Source organism: Branchiostoma belcheri, unplaced genomic scaffold, assembly GCF_001625305.1.
Source record: "Branchiostoma belcheri isolate BF01 breed outbred unplaced genomic scaffold, Haploidv18h27 scaffold9, whole genome shotgun sequence".
Taxonomy (NCBI): domain Eukaryota; kingdom Metazoa; phylum Chordata; class Leptocardii; order Amphioxiformes; family Branchiostomatidae; genus Branchiostoma; species Branchiostoma belcheri.
Genome location: NW_017804575.1, coordinates 2,184,200 through 2,205,585, shown reverse-complemented (window position 1 = coordinate 2,205,585; position 21,386 = coordinate 2,184,200). Strand labels below are relative to the sequence as shown.

The following is a 21,386-nucleotide window of genomic DNA, read 5'->3' as shown; positions in this document are numbered from 1 at the left end:
AATCAGGTCATTGGCCAGGTCAGAGGTCAGTGTTTGGGACGGGAGAAGAAGAAGAAACGTATAATAAACAATATGTTTTCCTTTCATAAATATATGTGTTCAAATTTGTAATAACACGACTTCTAGTGCAGTATATGATGCATGATGTAACTTTTAGACCGAAAATTGCAACAACACTGCCAAGGCATTTCTGTACTCTACAGAATGCGACAGCATTTAACGTGACATATCCCTATGTGTTCCATTAACGTAAGGCCACAGCAAGTAAATTTTATGGATGACATCCTCTGCAGACTCCAAATCTAATGCGAGCGGGCGAAAAAAAAACAAGACAGGCCGAAAAAAAACAAGGTTCCTACATTTTAAAATTTTGACTCAATCATTGTACAAATGGTTTTGATTCAGTGGGAGCATCACATATAAACAGCCAGCATCACATATCACTGCATCAAAGTAAGAAACAAAACATTAAATCTATCAGAGCCTTTTCTTGTCTCCTTCCTTCATAGTTGTCTAGCATCCACCTTCCGACATGGCAACAGACATCTTCGCTAATTTTCGGCATGGTGACCACTGTCAGAAGGCAACAAAATTTCTTGTTTGTTTTTCCAAAATCAGCCGAAAATCAATGCGCGCGTTGATGTCATCCATAAAAATTACTTGCTGTGGCCTAACTACCACGCCTAGCTTATCGAAGCTAAGATGAAGAAGATTATCCAAACCAAAAAGCATGATCTGTGTGATAAAGTCTCACATTTGTGTCTGTAATGCTGTAGTATAATGACGCTTAGTTTCCGTGTCGTGACTACAGGATTTCAAACATTTCTCATTCAGATGACATTATATACATGTGTATCTATATAATCTATGCCCTCTTAGGCCATGCTAATATGATTATATGGATGACATCCACGCGCGCATGAATTTTTGGCCGTTTCAGCAACAACAACAAAAAAGGTTTCGACCATACCCTAAATCGTACAAAATGAGCGAATATATATCGTATGTTGCAAAAAAAGTATTTGAAAACGATACTGATGTCATAGAATGCCGAAATCAATTTAGGAAAATATGAAAATGTGAAGAAATGAAAATAAAGAGCCTATTATTATTCGCCATCCAGGGAAAAAGAAAGAGAGGAAGGCCCAGAAATACTTGGAGAAGAGACACTGAGGAGGAGATGAGGAGAATAGCGAACAGCTGAGAGGACCTGAGGAAGACAGCCCAGAGGCGGGTGAAGTGGAGAGCCATCGTCGGTGGCCTATGCTCTGGCAGGAGCGAAGGGCCTAAGTAAGTAAGTAATTATTCGCCATACCATACTCTGTGTGTAAAGTCATTTGTTCAACCTCACCGTTATGACCACATAGATTTCATGATTTTGGGGCCAAACGTTTTTTTATTTTATTTGCACGCTCGCGTCAGTTTTGGGGATTCCAGTGGATGTCATCCATATAATCAAATCAACATGGCCTAATTATAGGCCATCATCAATGGATGACCGCTCTGTCCTTTCTCACGTCCTTTAGTTGCCTTAAAGAGGTGATAGTCACCTGTTATGTCAATCCTTCCACAAATGTGGCAAATCTTCATAAAATAAAAATAAGATAAAAATAAAAATACACTGCAAAGAAATTATGAAGACAAAAGGTTTATTGCACAAAATATAGCAGTCAAAAGAATTATATATAAGCAACATGATTTTTTTTTCATTAAGTATCATATATTTTGAAATTATTGACTACATCCTGAGATCATCACCATGAATTATTAATAATACAAAAACGGATAGGCATGAATGAGCAGCAATATGTTGCAGCCTGTTGTTCGATACTCGTATGGTAGGCAGTCATGATCAGAACAAGATAATAGACCAATCCCGAATGTTCATCACAATTAGAAGCTCAGCCAATCAGAGAATGGCAATTAGTGGTTCGACTAATAAGAGAGAGTGGCTGCATGTCCGTCAAATATTTAATTGACAGAGGTGGGCGGAGCTTCAGGCTTAGTCTATTAAGCTTGCCTGAGTTTTAGGTGTGCTAAGCTTTACGATTTTGTCATGATTTTCATACCTGTAAAATAGAAAAAAAAGTACAAAAACATTTACACCGCTTTGATTTTCGCCATATACAGTGCTTCGTTCCATCGTTTGTGAACAAAAAATGTTAACAAATTTACACATAGCAGCCTCGCCATCTCAATACGTGTAAAGTCTTTATTCTCATCAATCAATCAATCAATCAATCAATCAATCAATCAATCAATCAATCAATCATCCGCAGGCATCAGGTGCTGATGTATAGCGGCTGCAGTCATGCACAGGTCTCGCTAGGTGGCTCTGTTTGACAGTCTGACGTCAAAAAGGGAAGTGACGTCACCTGGGACTTGCCCCAGGCCATTTCCGGTTGATAATGTCCTGTGTGATACTGGACTTGTAGGCTACCCAGTCCTTCTGTTGTTGCAACTGCTGCCGAACAAACTCCAGAGACGGGTACTGGGTCAGCTGGAATAAGACATAAAAACTGAATAAGGCCACAGCAAGTAAATTTTGTGGATGACATCCTCCGCAGACTGCAAATTTAATGCAATTGGGAAAAAACAAGTCGAGCCAAGAAAACAAGATTTCCATATTTTCAAATTTTGACATCATAAACCAAACGAAATGATACCTATATAGTTTACAGCCAACTATTACAACATCCATTTGTCACTGAAAGATAAAAGTTTTCAATCGTTGAACAAATGGTTTTGATTCAGTAAACATCACATATAAAAGAAATGCATACATCACTGCATCAAAGTAAAAGACAAAACATTAAATCAGACCCTTGTCTTGTCTCCTCTCTTCATATTCATCTGCCATCCACGTTCAGGCATGGCAACAGACATCTTTGCCCATTTTCGGCATGTTGACCATTTTCAGAGGGCACCAATTTTTTTTGTTCAAAATCAGGCAAAAACAGTTTCAGCAGTACGGGTACCATATCAGGGAGCATTCTGCAGTGCCAGTTCTGATCGCAGGGGGATTGTACAATATTAACGCCAAATTGCCAAAATGTGGACTTTTCAAGAACCGGTAATATCTAAACGTTTCAAATGTCTCACACCATTCTAATATCAATCTCAAAAAAAAAAAAATCCTCCATACCAAATGTTATCCAGGCCTACTCTGTCCGGACAAGTATAAAAACATACACTTAGTCTAGTGGCTCAGCCACCCCAAACAATACTTCCCGACCCGGAAGTGACGACCTACCATGTCATTGACACACCGAAGACACTTCGGCGTGGCCTCCTTCAGAAACAGCTGTTTGGACAGTAGGATACACTCCGCATCGTCACTGATCTGTACAGGAAACAAACGCATTTAAAAAAAAAAAGGTTTGTGGCGGTAGTGTGTTCGGCTCAGAACCAAGAAGTCCTGGGTTCGAATCCTACCTTGTCACCGATCCTGTGCCCTTGCAAAAGGCTATTTACACGACTTTCCTCACTTCACCCAGGTGAAAATGAGTACCTAGCTTTGGTTAAGGACGCCCCGTCTTTGGGGAGAGCCACACCCCACGCACGTTAAAGAACCCACCACACCTTTCGAAAAAGAGTAGGGGCATGCCCCGGTGTGTGATGGTCCAAATACTTATGTTTGATGGTTCACTACCGACTCCAGGAAGAAAAGTGTGGCAAACATACAAACAAACAAACAAACAAACTTGTCTGCTATAAATGCCCATTATTTTACTCAAATTGTACATTGTAGCTTAACACGGCTACTATAATGTAATACTATAAAATATAAAATAAAATACTATAAAATACAGGACTATCACCGGGATATAATTTATTCAATCGATGTCTGCTAATAGTTTGACAAACTCACCAAGCTCAACTTTACTTTCGGCTTCTGCATTAGCGTTTCCAAACCCTGCAAAAGAAAGAACGTATTAGAATGCTTAGACGAAGAAAACTGTTAGCTTTCAGAACTTGCTAATCTAAACGGCACCTTCTTCTCACCCTCGCCCATTCAAGAAAGTGAAGTGGGAGTGAAAGGTAGTTTTATCGGTTAACTAACAGTTCCAAAAGCATTCTAAATATGCTGTAGAAATAAAGTCAGAAGCTTGACATATTTTACTTACGAATACAGAACCCTCTCCCAGTGTGGCGACTTCAGCATATCTGTACCGCCATTGTCTCTGCGCCTCGGCTATGGCTTCTCGTCTCGCTCTGTCCTGTTCGAGAAAATAAAATAGAGATTTCAGATTTACGGAAAGTAGACGGGGTTCACATGGCCGTCAAGTTTACCCCCATTTCCTATGACTGACCTTCTGCTCCCCTGTCTTTCTGCCCGTCAATCTTCCTCATACCCTGGAATCCAGAACTCGTTTTCCGGGCCGCAAGAGTCCTTCGCCCGCTGGTGTAAATTACGGGGGAGTCTAGCCCGGGGGGAGTTTGGCTGGCCGTACAAACCCCTCGGGCTCAACTCCCCCGTAGCGGTAATTAAGATAGGCGGGCGAATGGCTCTTGGCTCCCTAAGGAAAACGGCTAACGGCCCGATACTAGTTTTGGCATCCAGGGTATCTTCCTCACCGACGCGATGTCAACTTACTCTGTCCTGGCAAACAATTTCGTAAACTCACAGCTCAGCCAGTCATCCAGAACAATAGTTCCGTACCCGTTAGAATCATACTTGTTTAAAGAAATGTTCTAAGAATACTGAGACAAAGGGAGACGAATGAAAGAGAGATAAAGAAAGTTAGGAGGAAATAAGATTTTTTTTTATTCCAACATGTAATCACCAGACGTGGTGACGGCACACTCAAGTTTTTTTCAACTTATATTAATGCCGCCACGAACACAGGGGAAACATACATGACAGGACAATACTCATTTACACCTGAGCTAAGTGAGGAAAGCCGTGTAAAGTGCCTTTCCCAAGGGCACAAGATCGGTGGCATGTCAGGACTCGAACCCGGGACTCTAAGTTCCGAGTCGCGTACTCTGCCGCTACGCCACACGACCCCACAGAAGAAAACAAGATCTGGTGCAAAGAATCATGGATAGCTTGATAAATCATCTAATAACACTGACGTATGAATCTATTAATGCATCAGACTATATAGACATGTTTAAATGTCCCTGTCACACCTACCTCGGATGTTTTGGCGCCGAACGATATTCTCCTCCACACCCTGGCCGTGCCGTCACTCACGTTCAGCTGTACTGTCGTGCCCTTCCCGTCCTGACCTGGTACAGGTGAAAAAATAGGAGCGAGTAGAAACAGGAATCCTCCGGCCAGTATGGAATGACAAACAAATACATACCAGGACAAATATCAACATCTACAGAAGTAACGTCCTCAGTGTTCTCTTATACGGAGCTGAATGTTGGAAAGAGGCATCTTACATCAAAAACAAACTTTATGTCTTCCAAAATAAATGTCTGCGTAGAATACTAAAAATCTTCTAGCCAAAAACGATCTCCAATAGAAATCTCTATCTAAAAACAAGACTCATGACAATAGACCAAATGTTGATAAACAGACGATGGAGATGGTGAGGTCACATATGCCGCATGCCACCAGATAGTGTCACCAGAACAGCTCTAAGATGGACGCCTCAGGGCAGGAGACCTAGAGGACGACCGAAGGAAACATGGCGAAGAATCATCGACGAAGAAGTGCGGAGCCATGGTTTCACTCTCGATGAGGCACCAAAGATGGCAGCGGACCGGGCCAGATGGAAGAGCTACCTTCTGCCTTAAGAGCCATGCTGGCTCAGAAGAGGACTAAGCAGTAAGCAGAAACTGGAAAATCCCTGACTCCCGGGACGCCAGGAATCGAACCCGCGCCGAACCTGGGCAGCCAGCTTACGATATCAGCGCGCTAACCACTACTCCAAAGATCCGGGCCCGCGTTGGAATGGGCTAGTTTAGCGACGATTGAAACCCACTGTTACACAGACACATGCAGTTATTAGAGGTAGAATTGTTTAATAGGTTGCAGAAAGTCTGTGGCACCCCCCGTCTTGGTTGAAGGATAGTTTCAATGCTACGTTGTAGACAGCCTCTTTAATACCTCGTGCAAAGAAGTACATGTATTGACAAAGACTGCCCATGTGTTGTACAGTCGACAATTTCAATTGTTGGGAATCGCACTTTAAACTTGCTTTATAATGATTGTTACAATATTCACTCCAACAATTCAAGTTATAAATCTGAATAAGCAAAACAGATGTATGAATAAAATAGAATAATAGTTAGTCCACACAAGTTAGCTTACTTCGGCTGCTTTTAGGTTTCTGTCCATCCGGATGTCCACGTGACTTGCCCCGGACCCAGTGTGGTGAGATGTCCTTGTTGGCACGTTCCATCGCTTCCAATGGGTTCTGAACAAGAGATTTTAGATGTTATGTAAGATTTTCACTATTTCAAACATCGTTGTTTTAAACATTTTCTGGTGCTATAAGCCTACCTGGGTTCATCATAACATGTAGGGAGGAAAAAAAATCAACGTCATTGCTCCTCAAATTCGTGTTGAAAAACTGCCAACTCCTCGGCGCTAGGGCGAATCATGGCCATGTACGCATGTTTACATTCTTTTTAGGAGCCTCCTAAAAATACAAGTAGGCCTGACGCAACTTATTCTCGCGCTGCGCTGAGTCGCCGGAAAAGCGAAATAGCGACGCTAATGCGTTGAAAGTTATTGAAAATGACAATCTAGATGTGAAAATTTCAATTGTTTACATTTACAGTTTTGGCGCAAAAATCTTACACACTGTCGCTTTAAACTTAAAAGTAAAGCAAGACATCGGATACTTTAGGCTTAGTTGTCTACAAAGAATTGTTATCGGAAACAAAAAAAATATGCTTGATCGACATGTATACGTATACTAGATAACTTTTTATCAATGAAATATCGATATTTATTCCAGGGAAGTGAACCTTACCGACATTTTTCTTCGTCTCTTCTGCTCCTCATACTGTGTGAAGATGTCAGGACTGACAGACTTGTCTTCTCTGTACACCTGTACATGTAGGCAATGTCAACATTAGTGGGACGGTAGCTATTGCCACCTTGCGACATTAGTATGAACTGCATTATGGAAATAAATGATTTAATCACATTTAGTGTAGCACAAAACGTTTAAGTATGTTCTTCCCCATTTTGGCGACGTCTCAGGGAGGAGCCTAATGGTACAGTATTGTGTGCAGTTTGCAAGAATTCTAGGAATGGTACAGGCATTTTGCCCACAGGAATGGAATGTCCACAGGCATGTCTCTGATCCACATCTATGCCCACATTCCTGGAAATCCTTGGGAAGACCTATCTGCCCCGGATGGCCCTACTTTCTGTGACCCCGGGGCTCGTTCACTATACACAGGGGAGGAGTGCACTGTAACTGTCTAGACTTAACAGGTACCAAGTCTTCCTCAAAATCATGAAATGATGGCAGTGCCATGCAAACAATAACCCTAACAGCAACCACCGTCACCATGGCAATGTATGTTTTCATTGCCAGTCTTCTCTACCTATGTGGCCTACCTTCAATTCGAGCATTCTATCTTGACGTGGTGCAATCTTTTGCGATCCTGTCAAACCAAGAACACTTTCTGGAATTAAAAAAAAAGAAACAATACGTTAAAACTACAATAACAACAACACTCACCCAAATTTTCGACTGTGCAACTCCAGTTTTTGTCAAGGAATGAACAGAGACGGGGGGCGCCACAGACTGCAACCTATGATCCACTGCTCACGGAGTCACGTGTGTTATCTGCGTGACATCATGAAAGCGGTGATTGTTCATTCCTTGACAAAGACTGGAGTTGTACAGTCGAAGGTGAGTCCAATTTCTTGTGTTGGAAATTTCAGTTTAAACTTGCTTCATAATGATTTCTACCAACACAGATGAACTTTCAAGATGAACTTTCAAGATGAGATCAAATCGTACTTACTGCATCTGACCCCCATGCCACTGCTCTTTATCCGCTGATCCAGAGAGGGCAGTGTCCGGGGTGACGTGGTTTTAGGTCGCACTACTTCCTCTTTCACCTCACTAACAACACGGCACGATCCCTGGAGACCAAGAACAGGTTGTTGGCGTGCATTCCACATCAGCGTATGGTGTAAAAGCGACGCCTAACGACCCATAAACATTTTGCAGTATTTAGACCCTTTGTCAGGAATCACAATTAATGTGAAACTTGTTGACTCACCGATTTCACTATGACGAGGTAGTTATTCTCCTTCCAGTTTTTCACAACGACATTTCCTTTTCTGAAAAAAGCAAGAGAAATTATTATCGAATTTTACCAAATCTGGTCTGTTTTATGATTGTAAAATCAATCATTCATCGCACAAATCGCAACATACAGCAGTATCATTCTAAAATATTTCCCCAACTGTACTTGCAATACTTACTTGTAATACTGGTACATAAACTGATGGTTGACAGTCCGAAGCAGTTCAACCGGCCAGTCCTCAAACAACGGTAAATCTCTGAAAAATAAGGCCATAAGAATATAGTGCGTGTCAAGCATAACAGATGTTCATTTGTTTAAACAAACCTGTGGAATGAAATGGGCTGTATGGATGAAAGAAGCATACACCCAAAGATATAGGGATGGAGAAATATATACTAGTTATTTTTCCCGAAGGAAAACATATTGTTTTTGCACTGTTTCTTCTTCTTCCGTACCAAACACTGACCAGGTCAATGACCTGAACCAGACTGTTTGTCACCATGGTAACTGGGTGTTGGGGTTACATCATGTTGCAATTTTATAGTAGGAGGGATTTATACTCCTGTCACCATATATGTGAATATGTTTGAGTAAGAATTAACAGAGTAGACCATATGCGAGGGTAAACATTATGCATTTGCTTTGCAAATGTTACCTTTCTAGTATTTAGTTTATAATTACTACAGAGTCGTCCACCCACCGGACATACTGCACATGTTCTTCTCTTTGTTTCTCTAGAGGTTCTCTGATGATTGTGTTAAAATCCTGGAAAGAAGGAAACAACATCTTTTTTAGTTTAACGTTACTAAGTTTATACCATACTTGTCATTTTATACTTGACTATACTATACTTTAGTGGGGTAGTGTGGCGTGGCGGTAGCGCGTTCGGCTCAGTTCGAATCCTACCTTGTCACAGATCTTGTGCCCTTGGGAAAGGCACTTTACACGACTTTCCTCACTTCACTCAGGTGTAAATGAGTACCTAGCTTCGGTTAGGGACGTCCCTTGGATAGGACGTTAAATGGATGTCCCGTGTTTGGTGAGAGTCACACCCCACGCACGTTAAAGAACCCAACACACACTTCGAAAAAGAGTAGGGGCATGCCCCGGTGTGCGATGGTCCAAATACTACTTTCTGATGATTCACTACGGACTCCAGGAAAAATAGGACGTAGTGTGAAATCCACACTAATGGAGATCTTACATAAACAAGCAAACAAACAAACAAACATTCGAATTCTACTGAAAACGGTTGCCGTGTCTACAGAAAAACCTATACACATGGAGTACTGCGGTATGTACCTCCTTCTCTATGACCAGTAGTTCCACCTCATCCTTACAGACCACCGTGGTACCCCGGACACCGTCACTCATCATGGCAGTCTCCTGGGACATCACAAGACAGAAGGAACCTTTAAACAAGTCTCAAGTTCAAGTGAGTCAATCGGAGAATCCACGCCTCAGTGAAGTATTCAAAGCTGTCATGAACTTGTTGCATTCATAATTTTGAATTTCTCACTGATTCTGCAGCTGTGCATATTCTTTTGGCACCCACGTGTAGTAGTGAGTGAATGAGTGAGTGAGTGAGTGAATGAGTGAGTGAATGAGTGATTGAGTGAATGAGTGAGTGATTGAGTGAATGAGTGAGTGGGTGAGTGAATGAATGAATGAATGAATGAATGAGTGAGAGTAAGTGAATGAGCGAGAGAAAGAGTAAATGAATGAGTGAGTGGGTGAATGAATGAATGAATGGATGAATGATTGAATGAGTGAGTGAATGAATGAATGAGTGAATGGGTGAGTGGGTGAGTGAATGAGTGAGTGGATGAGTGAGTGAGTTAGTGAGTGAGTGAGTGGGTGAATGAGTGAATGGGTGAGTGAGAGAATAGGGATGTTTCCCGTCTCACCCCGAACACGTCTCCCCCGCTGAGCTCCCTGACGGTCCTGACGAAGGTTTTACCGGTCCGCTCGTCCTTCTCCTTCACGTTGATGAGCACGGTGCCGGACAGGATGATGTAGAAACAGAACGGTCTGTGTCCCTGCTTCAGAACGATCCGCCGGGCCTCGTAACTGAGGAGGATCAGAACTGTTTTTAAATACCTGTATCACAATGAGTTTGGCGAGAGATCTGCCATTTGTAAGATTTTATAATAAGTGGTCGTCAAACCAGTTCAGCTTATAATTATAAACTGAACACTCCTCGCAGCAGAACTGATCGTTATCAGAATAGTGCCCTTCCTTTCATGATCCGCCTGCTTAACATGTAACACTGTCACCTTTTTTTAACCTAAGACTTATTTGAGTGTTACCAGTGTCCGTCTGTTTTGTTATCTGCTACGATATTAATTTTGCACTTGAAACGTCGTTGACAATATTTTATATTCATTTCATGTAATGGTTTATTTCTATTTTAATCGCTTAATATGACGTTTTATACTAATAATGTGATGCCCCAATGTCAATTCAGCCTCTGGCTGCCATTTTTGGGACAGTGTTGTTGTGTCTTAATGCAAATAAACCATTGATATATTTAGAATAAGTGCACACCCATTGGAGATAGAAATATAGAAAACTACCTGTGCACGAGAGATTATGTAAATATTGTACAATGAATGCAGTGGAAAATGAAACACATTTTGTTAGCCAGTGTCCTCACTATGAGACCGACAGAAACAAATCATTTCAGACAGTTACCACAATTTCTCCATACTTCCAACATTTAGAAGATCACCAAAAGACTACGTTTCTACTAAGATCACAAAACCCACTAATTATGCAGAATGTGGGACTATTCATTATCCACTGCCTTTGAAGAAGAAGTCAAATCTTATAATAGCAAGCGTAGAAGTAGAAGTATAAGTTTTCCAGACAGTAGTTGTCTGTCTCCTATCATTGTTACAGTATTGTACCGAATAGTATCTTCGACTGTAAAGCAATTAGCCTTGGGGCATGATTTTGCAAATAAAGATCATATCAATTTATCAATACACAACAAAACAGTAACAAGGACAGTGTGGCGCTGCACTCAAGTTTATAACTTAAATTTTAACAGCGCCACACAACAAAATACAAAGTCCCACCACCTCAAGACATAAAATGATACTAATGCTAAAGTATGCATAGCTAAAATAACCTCGTTTATTTAGAAATTATTAGCGTTTCAGATTCTGTTGGTGAATTTATTGTTTTGTTGAATCAGACGACGTGACCATGACCACGACGTGATATGCATGTTAGCAGACTCGGCGTTAGCGGTAAAAGACAGCCTTTTTTTGTTCCCCATGAAAAAGTTACAGTCGCTAATGGCTTTCTACCGTAATGGGCAAACAGTGTAATTCAATCTATTTCTGTCCCATCTGGTGTTAGTACTCTTTTCATTTGTTCCACGCACGTTCTACAGTTCATCTACCTTTATATACACAACAGACCTGCGGGCTAGGCCACAGCAAGTAAACTATATGGATGACATCCACCACAGACTTCAAATCTATATGCGATAGGGCGAAAAAAAAACAAGGCGGGCCAAAAAGATTACTACATTTTTAAATTTTGAGATAATAAACCTTGTTGATCCGGATGTGAGGCGACAAAACATGACAATATGGCCACCAGGTCTTGGGTCTATTTGGGTATTAAACAGTATTACCTGTCCTACGTATCTGTATCTGTATAGCCGGTATAACCGCCCTTCGGCGTAAAACACCAGCTTCGCAGGCACGCGACGCGGCGGCAGCTGGCTATATCACACCAAACGACTTGTTACACTCAACCTTTGCACATTTGATTGCAGAAGTTGTTCAAAGCTTTCTAGTGATGATGCCCCAACTGTGCTTGGTGGCAACGAGTTCCAGTCTACGATAGTTCTGGGAAAATACGAGTTTTTGAATACCTCAATTCTTGGTTGATAACTCTGATATTTGAAGGCATGACTGTTTCTTGTTCTTTTCTGGGCTGGTATCAGATACTTAGTGGTTGGTACGTCCACCAGTTTATTACTCATTTTGTACATCATGCGTAGTCTGGACATTCTACGTCTGTCTTCCAGCGACCCCCACTGTAGGTTTCTTTTCATTTCCGTTACACTAACACCCCTTTGATAGTTATTCGTAGTCCTTGAATATATGTATACGTCTCAATTAACAATCGTTGACAAGATAATTCATACGTGATGAAGCACCTTAGACTGTCAACACTTGCCATAAAACAAAATCAATTTGATTATTATTGTATTATTCCCTGGATGGTTCAATCTCTGTATCTTTTTATGTGAAAGAATAAAGCAAAAACAAAAAAAGGCAATTGTGCCCCAAGTTTTGCTGGATCTCTAACCGATAGAATTTTGAAACATTTTGTCCATTTTCGGCAACAAAATGTCATTTTTTTTCAAAATCAATGCGCGCGCTGATGCCATCCATAAAAATGACTTGCTGTGGCCTTATTGTTACTACAAAGTGTCGGTAAGAGACTAAGTCAATACGCTGCGTGTTAGTCCGAGGTTTGATAGCACAATGTTAGCCAACCAATTAAAATACCTGCTAATGGTCACCTGTGGACATTAGTTTGGATGGGTTCGCAATTAGGAACACGGTAGCGATAGAAAGGACAAGAAAACAATGACGTTACCTGTTCACAGTTTGCCTTGAACTAATTCTACATTGGGAAACCTACAGTGGGGGTCGCTGGAAGACAGACGTAGAATGTCCAGACTGTGCATGATGTATAAAATGACTAATAAACTGGTGGACGTCCCAACTACTAAGTATCTGATACCAGCCCAGAAAAGAACGAGAAACAGTCATGCCTTCAAATATCAGAGTTATCAACCAAGAATTGAGGTTTTCAAAAACTCGTATTTCCTCAGAACTATCGTAGACTGGAACTCGTTGCCACAAAGCACAGTTGGGGCATCATCACTAGAAAGCTTTAAACAACCCCTGCGATTAAATGGGCAAAGATTGAGTGTAACAAGTCGTTCGGTGTGATATAGCTAGCTGCCGCCGCGCCGCGTGCCTGCGAAGCTGGTGTGTTACGCCGAAGGGCGGTTACACCGGCTATACTGATACAGATACAGATACTGATACATTGTGAATTGTACCGGGTCGTTTAGTGTTGTCTCTCTAATTAGGCCACACCATCTAACAATTCTAACAGAGCCAATCCGTAATGATACTAGCTATACTAAATTACAATTTTACCAAAGCTGATCTATTGTATGTTTTCTTGAGGAGAATATCATTACATTCTATAATTCAGGAGATATGTTAGTTGTTTTCAATATGGTGTCGCTTTTGTAGTGATTCGGATATGAATTTCGATTAAGAGAAACTTGATCATACTCAAACTGTCCATAATATGTCAAGGAAACGTATGATGTATCCAAGACCGTGCTTGAGCATATGGTTTTGGATAGACCGACTTAATTTTATGGATGACATCCTCTGAAGACCCCCAAACTAGTGCACGCGGGCGAATAAAAAAAAATCCGGTCAAAAATAAAAATGCTATTAACCCACAGGAATACAAAGCTGGTATTGTGAATTTGCGTCAGTACATAGTGACGTATACAACAAGCCGGCACATGCTGGCGTTTTGCTGGAGTTTATGAATCGACACTGTACGTATGTTCTGAGTTCTTGAGTCGTGGGGCTTCTGTAGCCTGGGTGCCGTCCTCCAGAGTTACCACCGGCTCTGTGTTGTCGCTAATGCTTAGGTCACATTTGAAACGGCGCCCGTTCGGCATGTCCTCGGCGTAGACGCCGGCCGGCGTCATGACGCCGAGCGTGCGCCGTACTGTCAGGGTCACAATTAAATGTTCCTTTACGGCTCCCTGTCGGGGCCTGCTTGTGCTCCGGCCGGCGGCTCTCATTAATATTCATAAACTTTTGCGGCCGGTTTCTGTCAGGGACCCGTCCGGTGCCCGGTCAGTCGCCAGTCTTGACCCGTGCGGCGTGTGGTAGGGTGCCGACCGGCTCTTACAGTTCGGCCGGGCAGCTGTCAGGTCCCTGGCGGGTTCCTGGCGGGATCCCGACGGGATCCTCTCGTGTTTTTGAGCAGGTACATATATAAGCGCTGCACTTCCTGCTACCGTTCACTTCAAGTAAAGAGTACACGTCAAGTAAAGAGTAGACTGAAGTTGGCGATGCAGCGTTCAGTGCAACCTGCAAACAACTTACAAGCCCGTCTGAGATTGAGATTGGTGACAACCTACATGTAGGTCTTCTGGCATTGGTAGCTGAAGAAGAGAGGCAGGCAGAACTGGTGCGTCGCAAAAGTAACCGAGGGCCTACTTTCGAAAGTACTTCAACAGTGACGCAGGAAGTGTGCCGTGGCAGCTCCTTGCTATTGAGCAATAAAACCACTGAATATCGTTACTTCTGTTGAAATTTGGACTGAAAATAAATGCCAATAACTTCTGATTCCATTTTATTACGAAGGCATATGATGTAACAAGAGATAATGTCAGACACATTCTATTCCTGTTATGATCTGTTTTATGAAGTTGGCAAGAGAGCCGTGCCGGCTGTTTTCCCTTGCCCTTCGACATTCTGACACACAAATAAAAGGTGTAACACACACAAGTACACGATGTAACACACACGTGGTGAACTGTGCCACGTAGTCTGAGGCAGGAGTTTATATATGCTCCCTATAACCCCCTTTCCCTGACCATCTGATGCACTGATCAGCACATGTGACGTCATAATCTTAGGCAGGTGCCTGTTCGGCCGCCCGACGGGTCCCGGGCAGTGAGGTTACGGCGTCGCTTCGGCGTATTTCGCCGAACGGGGCCCGAAGTGTTTTTAACTCTGAGTTAAAATCGATTCGGCGACCGCGCGGGGCCAAAATAGGCCGGCAGCCGTCGGGAAGCCCGCCGGTCTCCGTCCAGGTCCCGTTCGGTAGTGCCAAAAAACACGCCGAACACGCGCCGAGCGGGCCCCTTTCTTGAATTGTGACCTAAGCATAACTACCATGGACTACCCAGGCCTAGAGCCAGGCCAGAGTCTCGGAGGACGTGATCTTTTTTTGAGGACAGGCGAAAATCAATGCGCTTACGAATGTCATCCATAAAATTAAGTCAGCGTGGCGTAAAAAAAATGATGACACCTACTTCTGATAGATCATGATCTGAGACAGGAGGATCTGTGTGTGAGTTGGGTAGTCCTGGAACGACTTGTGATGTCTCAACAGGGCCAGCAGCTGAAATTAACATAAAAATATACATTTTCACATAATTTACCGTGTCAAAAATAACATCATGGAGCTAGAAAAGGTTGATGAGCTTGCAAGGGCCCACGCAAACTGAAAAAAAGTCTAGGGTCGGTGGTTTTTTCTAGGGTCGGTCGGGAAACAGGAAACAGAAAAAACAACATTTTTCCCTAGGTCTAACATTCATTCAATTCAACCAAATAAGTACATCAGCGAACAAAAATCTTCTGTCCTCACCACTTGTATGTGATCTCTCGTCCGCTCAGTGGGAGGGATGGCCAGTATCTTCTTCAACTTCTCACTCCCTCTGGTCTGGATGGGATAGAAAATACAGACACAAGATTTATAGAGTGGCGTCGGTGGCGCAACGGTTAGAGTGTTGGACTCGGAATCAAAAGGTCCCGGGTTCGATACCCACTATGCCCCGACGTTGTGCCCTTGGGAAAGGCACACGACTTCCCTACCTGCACGGTGGAGTGACGCCCACCGAGCCTCTTAGGCTAATGTCAAAATATGTGCCAAAAACGCACTGCGGATTTGGTGCACCAATATGCCAACATCTGAATATTTGCCACTGAGACCCGTAATTTTTAATAGAGTAATGCTGAACACCCGAAGCTATACAAACGCCTTAGAATATGGAAAATTGCAAAAAGAGCCCTGCAGCATTTAGTGGATCTATCCCGTATTCATTTCACATGTGTACATCAGAAGTCTCACACTTTACAGAAAAGTTGGATATATCGTCCACGTTTGTTTAACAAACTGTGAACTCAAAAAATTTAGAGTTAGCATCTAGATTAGAGTTATCGTATGGTATGTTTTCATTCATTTTTGTTACTTGTAGCCTTCGAGCAAGAATTTACAATAAAGTTATTATGATAAAAATATGGGGTCGTGTGGGGTCGTGTGGCGTAACCAAGAGGTCCAGAGTTCGAGTCCATGCCGCCGATCTTGTGCCCTTGGGAAAGGCACTTTACACGACTTTCCTCACTTAACTCGGGTGAAAATGAGTATTGTATTGTCCCCTGTGTTGGTGGCGGCATTAATATAAGTTTAAAAAAAACTTAAGTGTGCCGTCACCACTTCTTGTGATTATATGTTTGAATTCATATCTAAGAAAATGATGAAAATATGACTGACCACTCTGAGTTTGCTGAACATGTCCCTGTTGAAGTACAGAGACTGGTTAAAGTCCTTCTGTAGGTTCAGCTGCATTTCCACCAGAGACCATTCCTTCGTCTCTCCGCCACTGATGTAGCTGACAAACAATAGAATTAATCAATACAAACATAGGCCAAATATACATATTAACCGTAATGCGCTTGTAAACAAAATTGCTCAACAACTGTAGCTGTTACAATGTATGGCAAAGAAGAAAAAACAAGGGTAGATAGCTAAACTTGTGGACGTCCCAACTACTAAGTACCTAATACCAGCCCAGAAGAGAACAAGAAATAGTCATGCCTTCAAGTACCTAGAGTTATCAACCAAGGATTGAGGTGTTCAAGAATTCATTATTTCCTAGAACTATCGCAGAGTGGAACTCACTGTCACCAAGTACAGTAGGGGCATTGTCAATAGATAGCTTCAAACAATGTCTAGAGCTAGAAGTTCAAGGGTTAGGTGTAACAAGTCGATCGGTGTAATATAACCAGCTGCCGCCGCGCCGCGTGCCTGCGAAGCTGGTGTGTTACGCCGAAAGGCGGTTATACCGGCTATACAGATACAGATGAACTATACTGAAATACAATTCTAACAGAGTTAATCCACAATGACACTAGCTATACTAAATTAAAATTTTACAAAAGCTAATCTATGGTATATTTTTCTTGAGGACAGTATTATAACATTCAATGAGAAAATATATACCGTAAGTTTAAAAAAAAAACATTGGAAAACGGTACCAATGTTGTAGAATGCCAAAATCAAACGAAAAAGATGTAAATGTAAAGAAATGAATTTGAGACTAGATTATTCGCCAAACCATACTCATTTGTGTCATTTGTTCAACCTTCATGACCACGTAGATTTCATAATGAAAGAAACTATTTTTTGCCAATTTTTTTCGCACGCTTGCATCGGTTTTGGGTTTCCCAGGGGATATCATCCATATAATCAAATCAACATGGCCTAATCGGTTCTGGAGTGTTTTGCTAGTTTTGCGCTCCTTCGCCTGAAAGCATGTTCCGTGCTCTCGGCGTGTAAACTGGAGGAGGTACATGACAGCGCATACAGAGGCGGGACCAAACAGGAAAGACTGAACATATTGGTTTGAGGATTAGTAATAGCCTGAATACAAGTACGTACGGTGCCCAAGTAAGGCCACTTTTCTCTACATAGCGATCACTGGGCGTATGGCATTATTTCCATGTCAAAAAAAACTTTTCAAAAAAAGGTACCTTGAATAGACGTAAATGATATTGTATACAATTGAAGATAATCTTTCTCTCATTATTATATAGAGTACAGTCCAAAATAAAATGACTCTCGTCTTCAATCTCATTTAGGTAAAATATGACAAATTCTTTGTTGCAAGGGAATGAGGTTGTGCCTACCCTTTTCAACAAGAAGTTTGTGTGAGATAATCCGGAGTCTTGTAGTGGTTATTCTGTGTCGCATGTTTGTTATCTTTAAATAGTTTTTCTCGTTGAATGTGGTTTAAGTAAATACGTCTGCGATGTTGTGAAAGGGGCGTTAAAGATAGTGTGCTACGATTCCTTGCAAAATCGCATATCATAGCAACATTGAAATAGATATGTATATTTTACAGTTACTAACATTGGCTTTTTGCGACCCTTGATCTTATAGTTTGCAACATGGTACAAAAAACGATTTATAGTGAGCAATAAAACACACAAGAAAATTCGCGGTGAATTAATTTGTCAAATTATTGGTCACGTAGCACATCGGGGAGATATAAAGAGTTGGTATATAGTAATGACCAGTGTAGAGACCGATGTGAATTCGTCCAAAAATGACTCAAGAAGAGAGAAGAAACATGTACAGCTCAGATATACATACAGTGTACAAAATACTTTTTACATGTTACATACATAGGCCTTTGACAATATTTCTAACAGCCTTTAGTTAATTGATACTAATTGATGATAATTAGGTAATAGCCATTAATACCTAAAATTAAAAAGCATCTGCCGGATACAGAGGTGCAAGCCAAGTGAGCATGATTTTTTTTTGGGGGGGGGGGGGCATTCTTAAAATTCAGGTAGCACACTGGGCTACCTAGATTCAAAAATAGGTTGCCACAAGTAAAAGTTGGTTGCCTGGGGCAACTGGGCAACCAGATATTTTGCGCACTGATATAGAACATAGCATAATCTTCCTATTCCTTATTTGTATATGTGGTACTGCATTTAGCCTCATTGGGTCCATGAATATGCAATAAACTTCATTGTCATCGTCATTGTCTTTGTAAAGGTTATTGATATGAATCTTTATTGCATGTTCTTCCCCAGATGGGCTAAATGAACAAATGTGACCAAATGTGGTCGAGAGGATAAAAAAACATGAGTATTGCATACTGGAACTCTATATTCTAATGCTAAGTGCTAGGAGTCTATATATTACAACAATACTATATACTATACCTATCATCTACTGTTAGTTGCCCTTTCTTCTCTCTTTTTGAAACATTTGGAATTATAATTACATAGTTTGTCCACTGTACATTCGTTATTGAATGTTAGAGATATAAATGGCATGTTGACAAAACACATAATATATTGTACAAGTGATGTCCCAATGTCGAGAACATATATTATATGAAATATCAATTCCTTACCTCTTGAGTGAAATGCATGTCTTCGTGATGATGCGGACAGCCTGTGCGATTCTCTTAAACTTCTCATATGGCTGAAAAAAATCAAAACGTACGATAATAAGCAAAAACCAGGACAATGCATGTACAGTTCACCAACATAAAACTGTATAAATAGCAAAGTTCTTTCATCACAACCATTTATTTTTCACGAGCCGACGTTTCGATGACCGTCTGTCATCTTCATCAGGGCAATTCTGACTGGTTTACTGTGCACTGACGCTAGATGTTACTTGGTGCATAGTGCACTAAAGGTGTTACATAGTTCACAGTGCACTGTTGCTTGGTTCACAGTGCACTTAGCTAGTTGCACTACGCACCAAGTTAGTGCAATATGCACCAAGTAACATCTAGCGTCAGTGCAATGTAAACCAGTCAGAATTACCCTGAGGAAGATGACGGACGGTCATCGAAACGTCGGCTCGTGAAAAAATAAATGATTGTGATCAAAGAACTTTGCTATTCATTCGTTAACCAACCTGATGAAATTATTTACGGATATAAAACTGTATAGTGTGGTAACTTGTTGACTTTGAAACTGTTCACGTTAATGCATAACAAGTCTGAAACTTTCTAGGGGTACCCTTACGAAGGTACAGTATGCAGATACAGTAGCGGTATGAATTCCTGTTCCGTCAAAATGTACCAATTGAAATGTATAAACACATGGCTCGTTGCTGAAGTCAAACGTCAATACATTCCTGTGTTCTGTGTGTATTCCCCGGCATAACAGGTCAAAACATGTAAACAACTGGCCTAGACTATCGCAAATAATTCAGTTTTCCTTAGCATTTATACTTCAAATTGTGAGAATGAAGATGGTACATGTACGTCGGTGAAGGTTAGACATCCAGGTAATAAGATACACGCAAAAAAAAACAGTTACTCAAGCAACTGGATATGATTTTGAAACGGTCAAACATTTCAGGTAGTAGCATCCACTACCTTTCGTCAGTGACACTAGAAGAGTTGTCAGAATAGCAGGTTTACAAGTATGGGCACATATATGATATACAAATAGATACGCCAAAAAAAAAACAGTTACTGAAGCAACTAGATATAATTCTATATATGATATGCAAATAGATACGCCAAAGAAAAAAACAGTTACTGAAGCAACTAGATATAATTTTGGAAACGGTCAGACGTTTCAGGTAGCATCCACTACCTCAAGTTTCGTCAGAATATATTTCGTCAAAAACACATATATGATATGCAGATAAGATTGTACAAGTATATACCCGTATCAGAAGGCCCGTGTGGGTAACGAACATCTGGTTTAGTGATTCCACACCACGGCTTTTCCTCTGTACGGCTCTACGCCGCCGAAACCGCTTGGTCAAACTCTCCTTCTTCCAACTCCCCGTCAACAAGTCCTCAATAACGTCTTCATCTTCTTCCGCTGTCTCTTCTTGTTGAGACGATCTGATAGACGGAAGTCTTGTCTTGCTCCTTGTAGATTTACTGGCTGCAGTTTCCTTCTTCTTGAAGAATTCGTCGAGATCTGTCCGCTTGAGCGCCTTGCCTAAGACCAAGAATTGCCCGGCTCTCTCTTCCTTGTAGTGTTTGTAGTAGTACGCCTCGTCTAAGTGAAACATGTTGCAAGTTTCCAACGGTTGATTGATAGAATCTTGCTACAAGAGTGTACCGTCTATCGCCCTGCTGTGAGAACCATTGTCAGCGTGCCCTGATGGTCTTGTGCTTTTGACCCGTACGGGAGAGGTTTTTGTGCTGCGCCGTTGTGTTCACCTCCTAGGTGCCCTAACACAAGCGATCACCCCGGTATGTACTACGATACCGTATCGCTGCCATCTCATTATAACCTCATTTGTCTCGGGCTCGCCGACAGTACACAAAATGAATGCGACAGCCGCAAAAGACTTGCCGGTATTAATTAGACCATGTTTGCCGGGGTTGATGCGTGGTGTCCATGACTACAACTAACCATAGGGTTACACAGTGGTTAAAATGGCCAAGATGCCGTCTGTAGCATCAGAAAAGCTTCACTTTTGTTCCAGGATTTGCGTTCTCCTTGTTAACGGCACGCTTCTGATTCGTAATCCGAGAGATATGAAAAGAGGCAGGATTTTAAGAACTTGTGGCTGTTCAA

The 21,386-nt window shown here is 41.6% G+C and overlaps 1 protein-coding gene across 1 annotated transcript; it reads right to left on the bottom strand.

Moving 5' to 3' along the window:
- Positions 1-1,910: 1,910 nt before the first annotated feature.
- LOC109487824 lies at positions 1,911-21,011 on the bottom strand. Its single transcript, XM_019791909.1, has 16 exons — positions 20,518-21,011; positions 19,241-19,311; positions 16,582-16,699; positions 15,341-15,429; positions 10,140-10,302; positions 9,535-9,618; positions 8,933-8,997; positions 8,411-8,488; positions 8,206-8,266; positions 6,936-7,013; positions 6,269-6,374; positions 5,141-5,235; positions 4,128-4,220; positions 3,872-3,916; positions 3,254-3,343; positions 1,911-2,500 (listed from the first exon to the last, which is right to left on the bottom strand). The coding sequence occupies exons 1-16, from the start codon at positions 20,872-20,874 to the stop codon at positions 2,372-2,374; spliced, it is 1,722 nt and encodes a 573-aa protein (XP_019647468.1). The 5' UTR covers positions 20,875-21,011; the 3' UTR covers positions 1,911-2,371.
- Between the last annotated feature and the right edge of the window lie 375 nt (positions 21,012-21,386).

Bases quoted from the DNA above. Each gene is read 5' to 3' on its own strand.
- LOC109487824 (XM_019791909.1), bottom strand. From the start codon at position 20,874: ATGTTTCACTTAGACGAGGCGTACTACTACAAACACTACAAGGAAGAG. The intron at 8,489-8,932 runs GTGGGTGGACGA...CTTATTTTTCAG, and splicing joins GAACATGTGCAGTATGTCCG to AGATTTACCGTTGTTTGAGG. The intron at 7,014-8,205 runs GTGAGTCAACAA...CTACATGTACAG, and splicing joins ACCTCGTCATAGTGAAATCG to GTGTACAGAGAAGACAAGTC.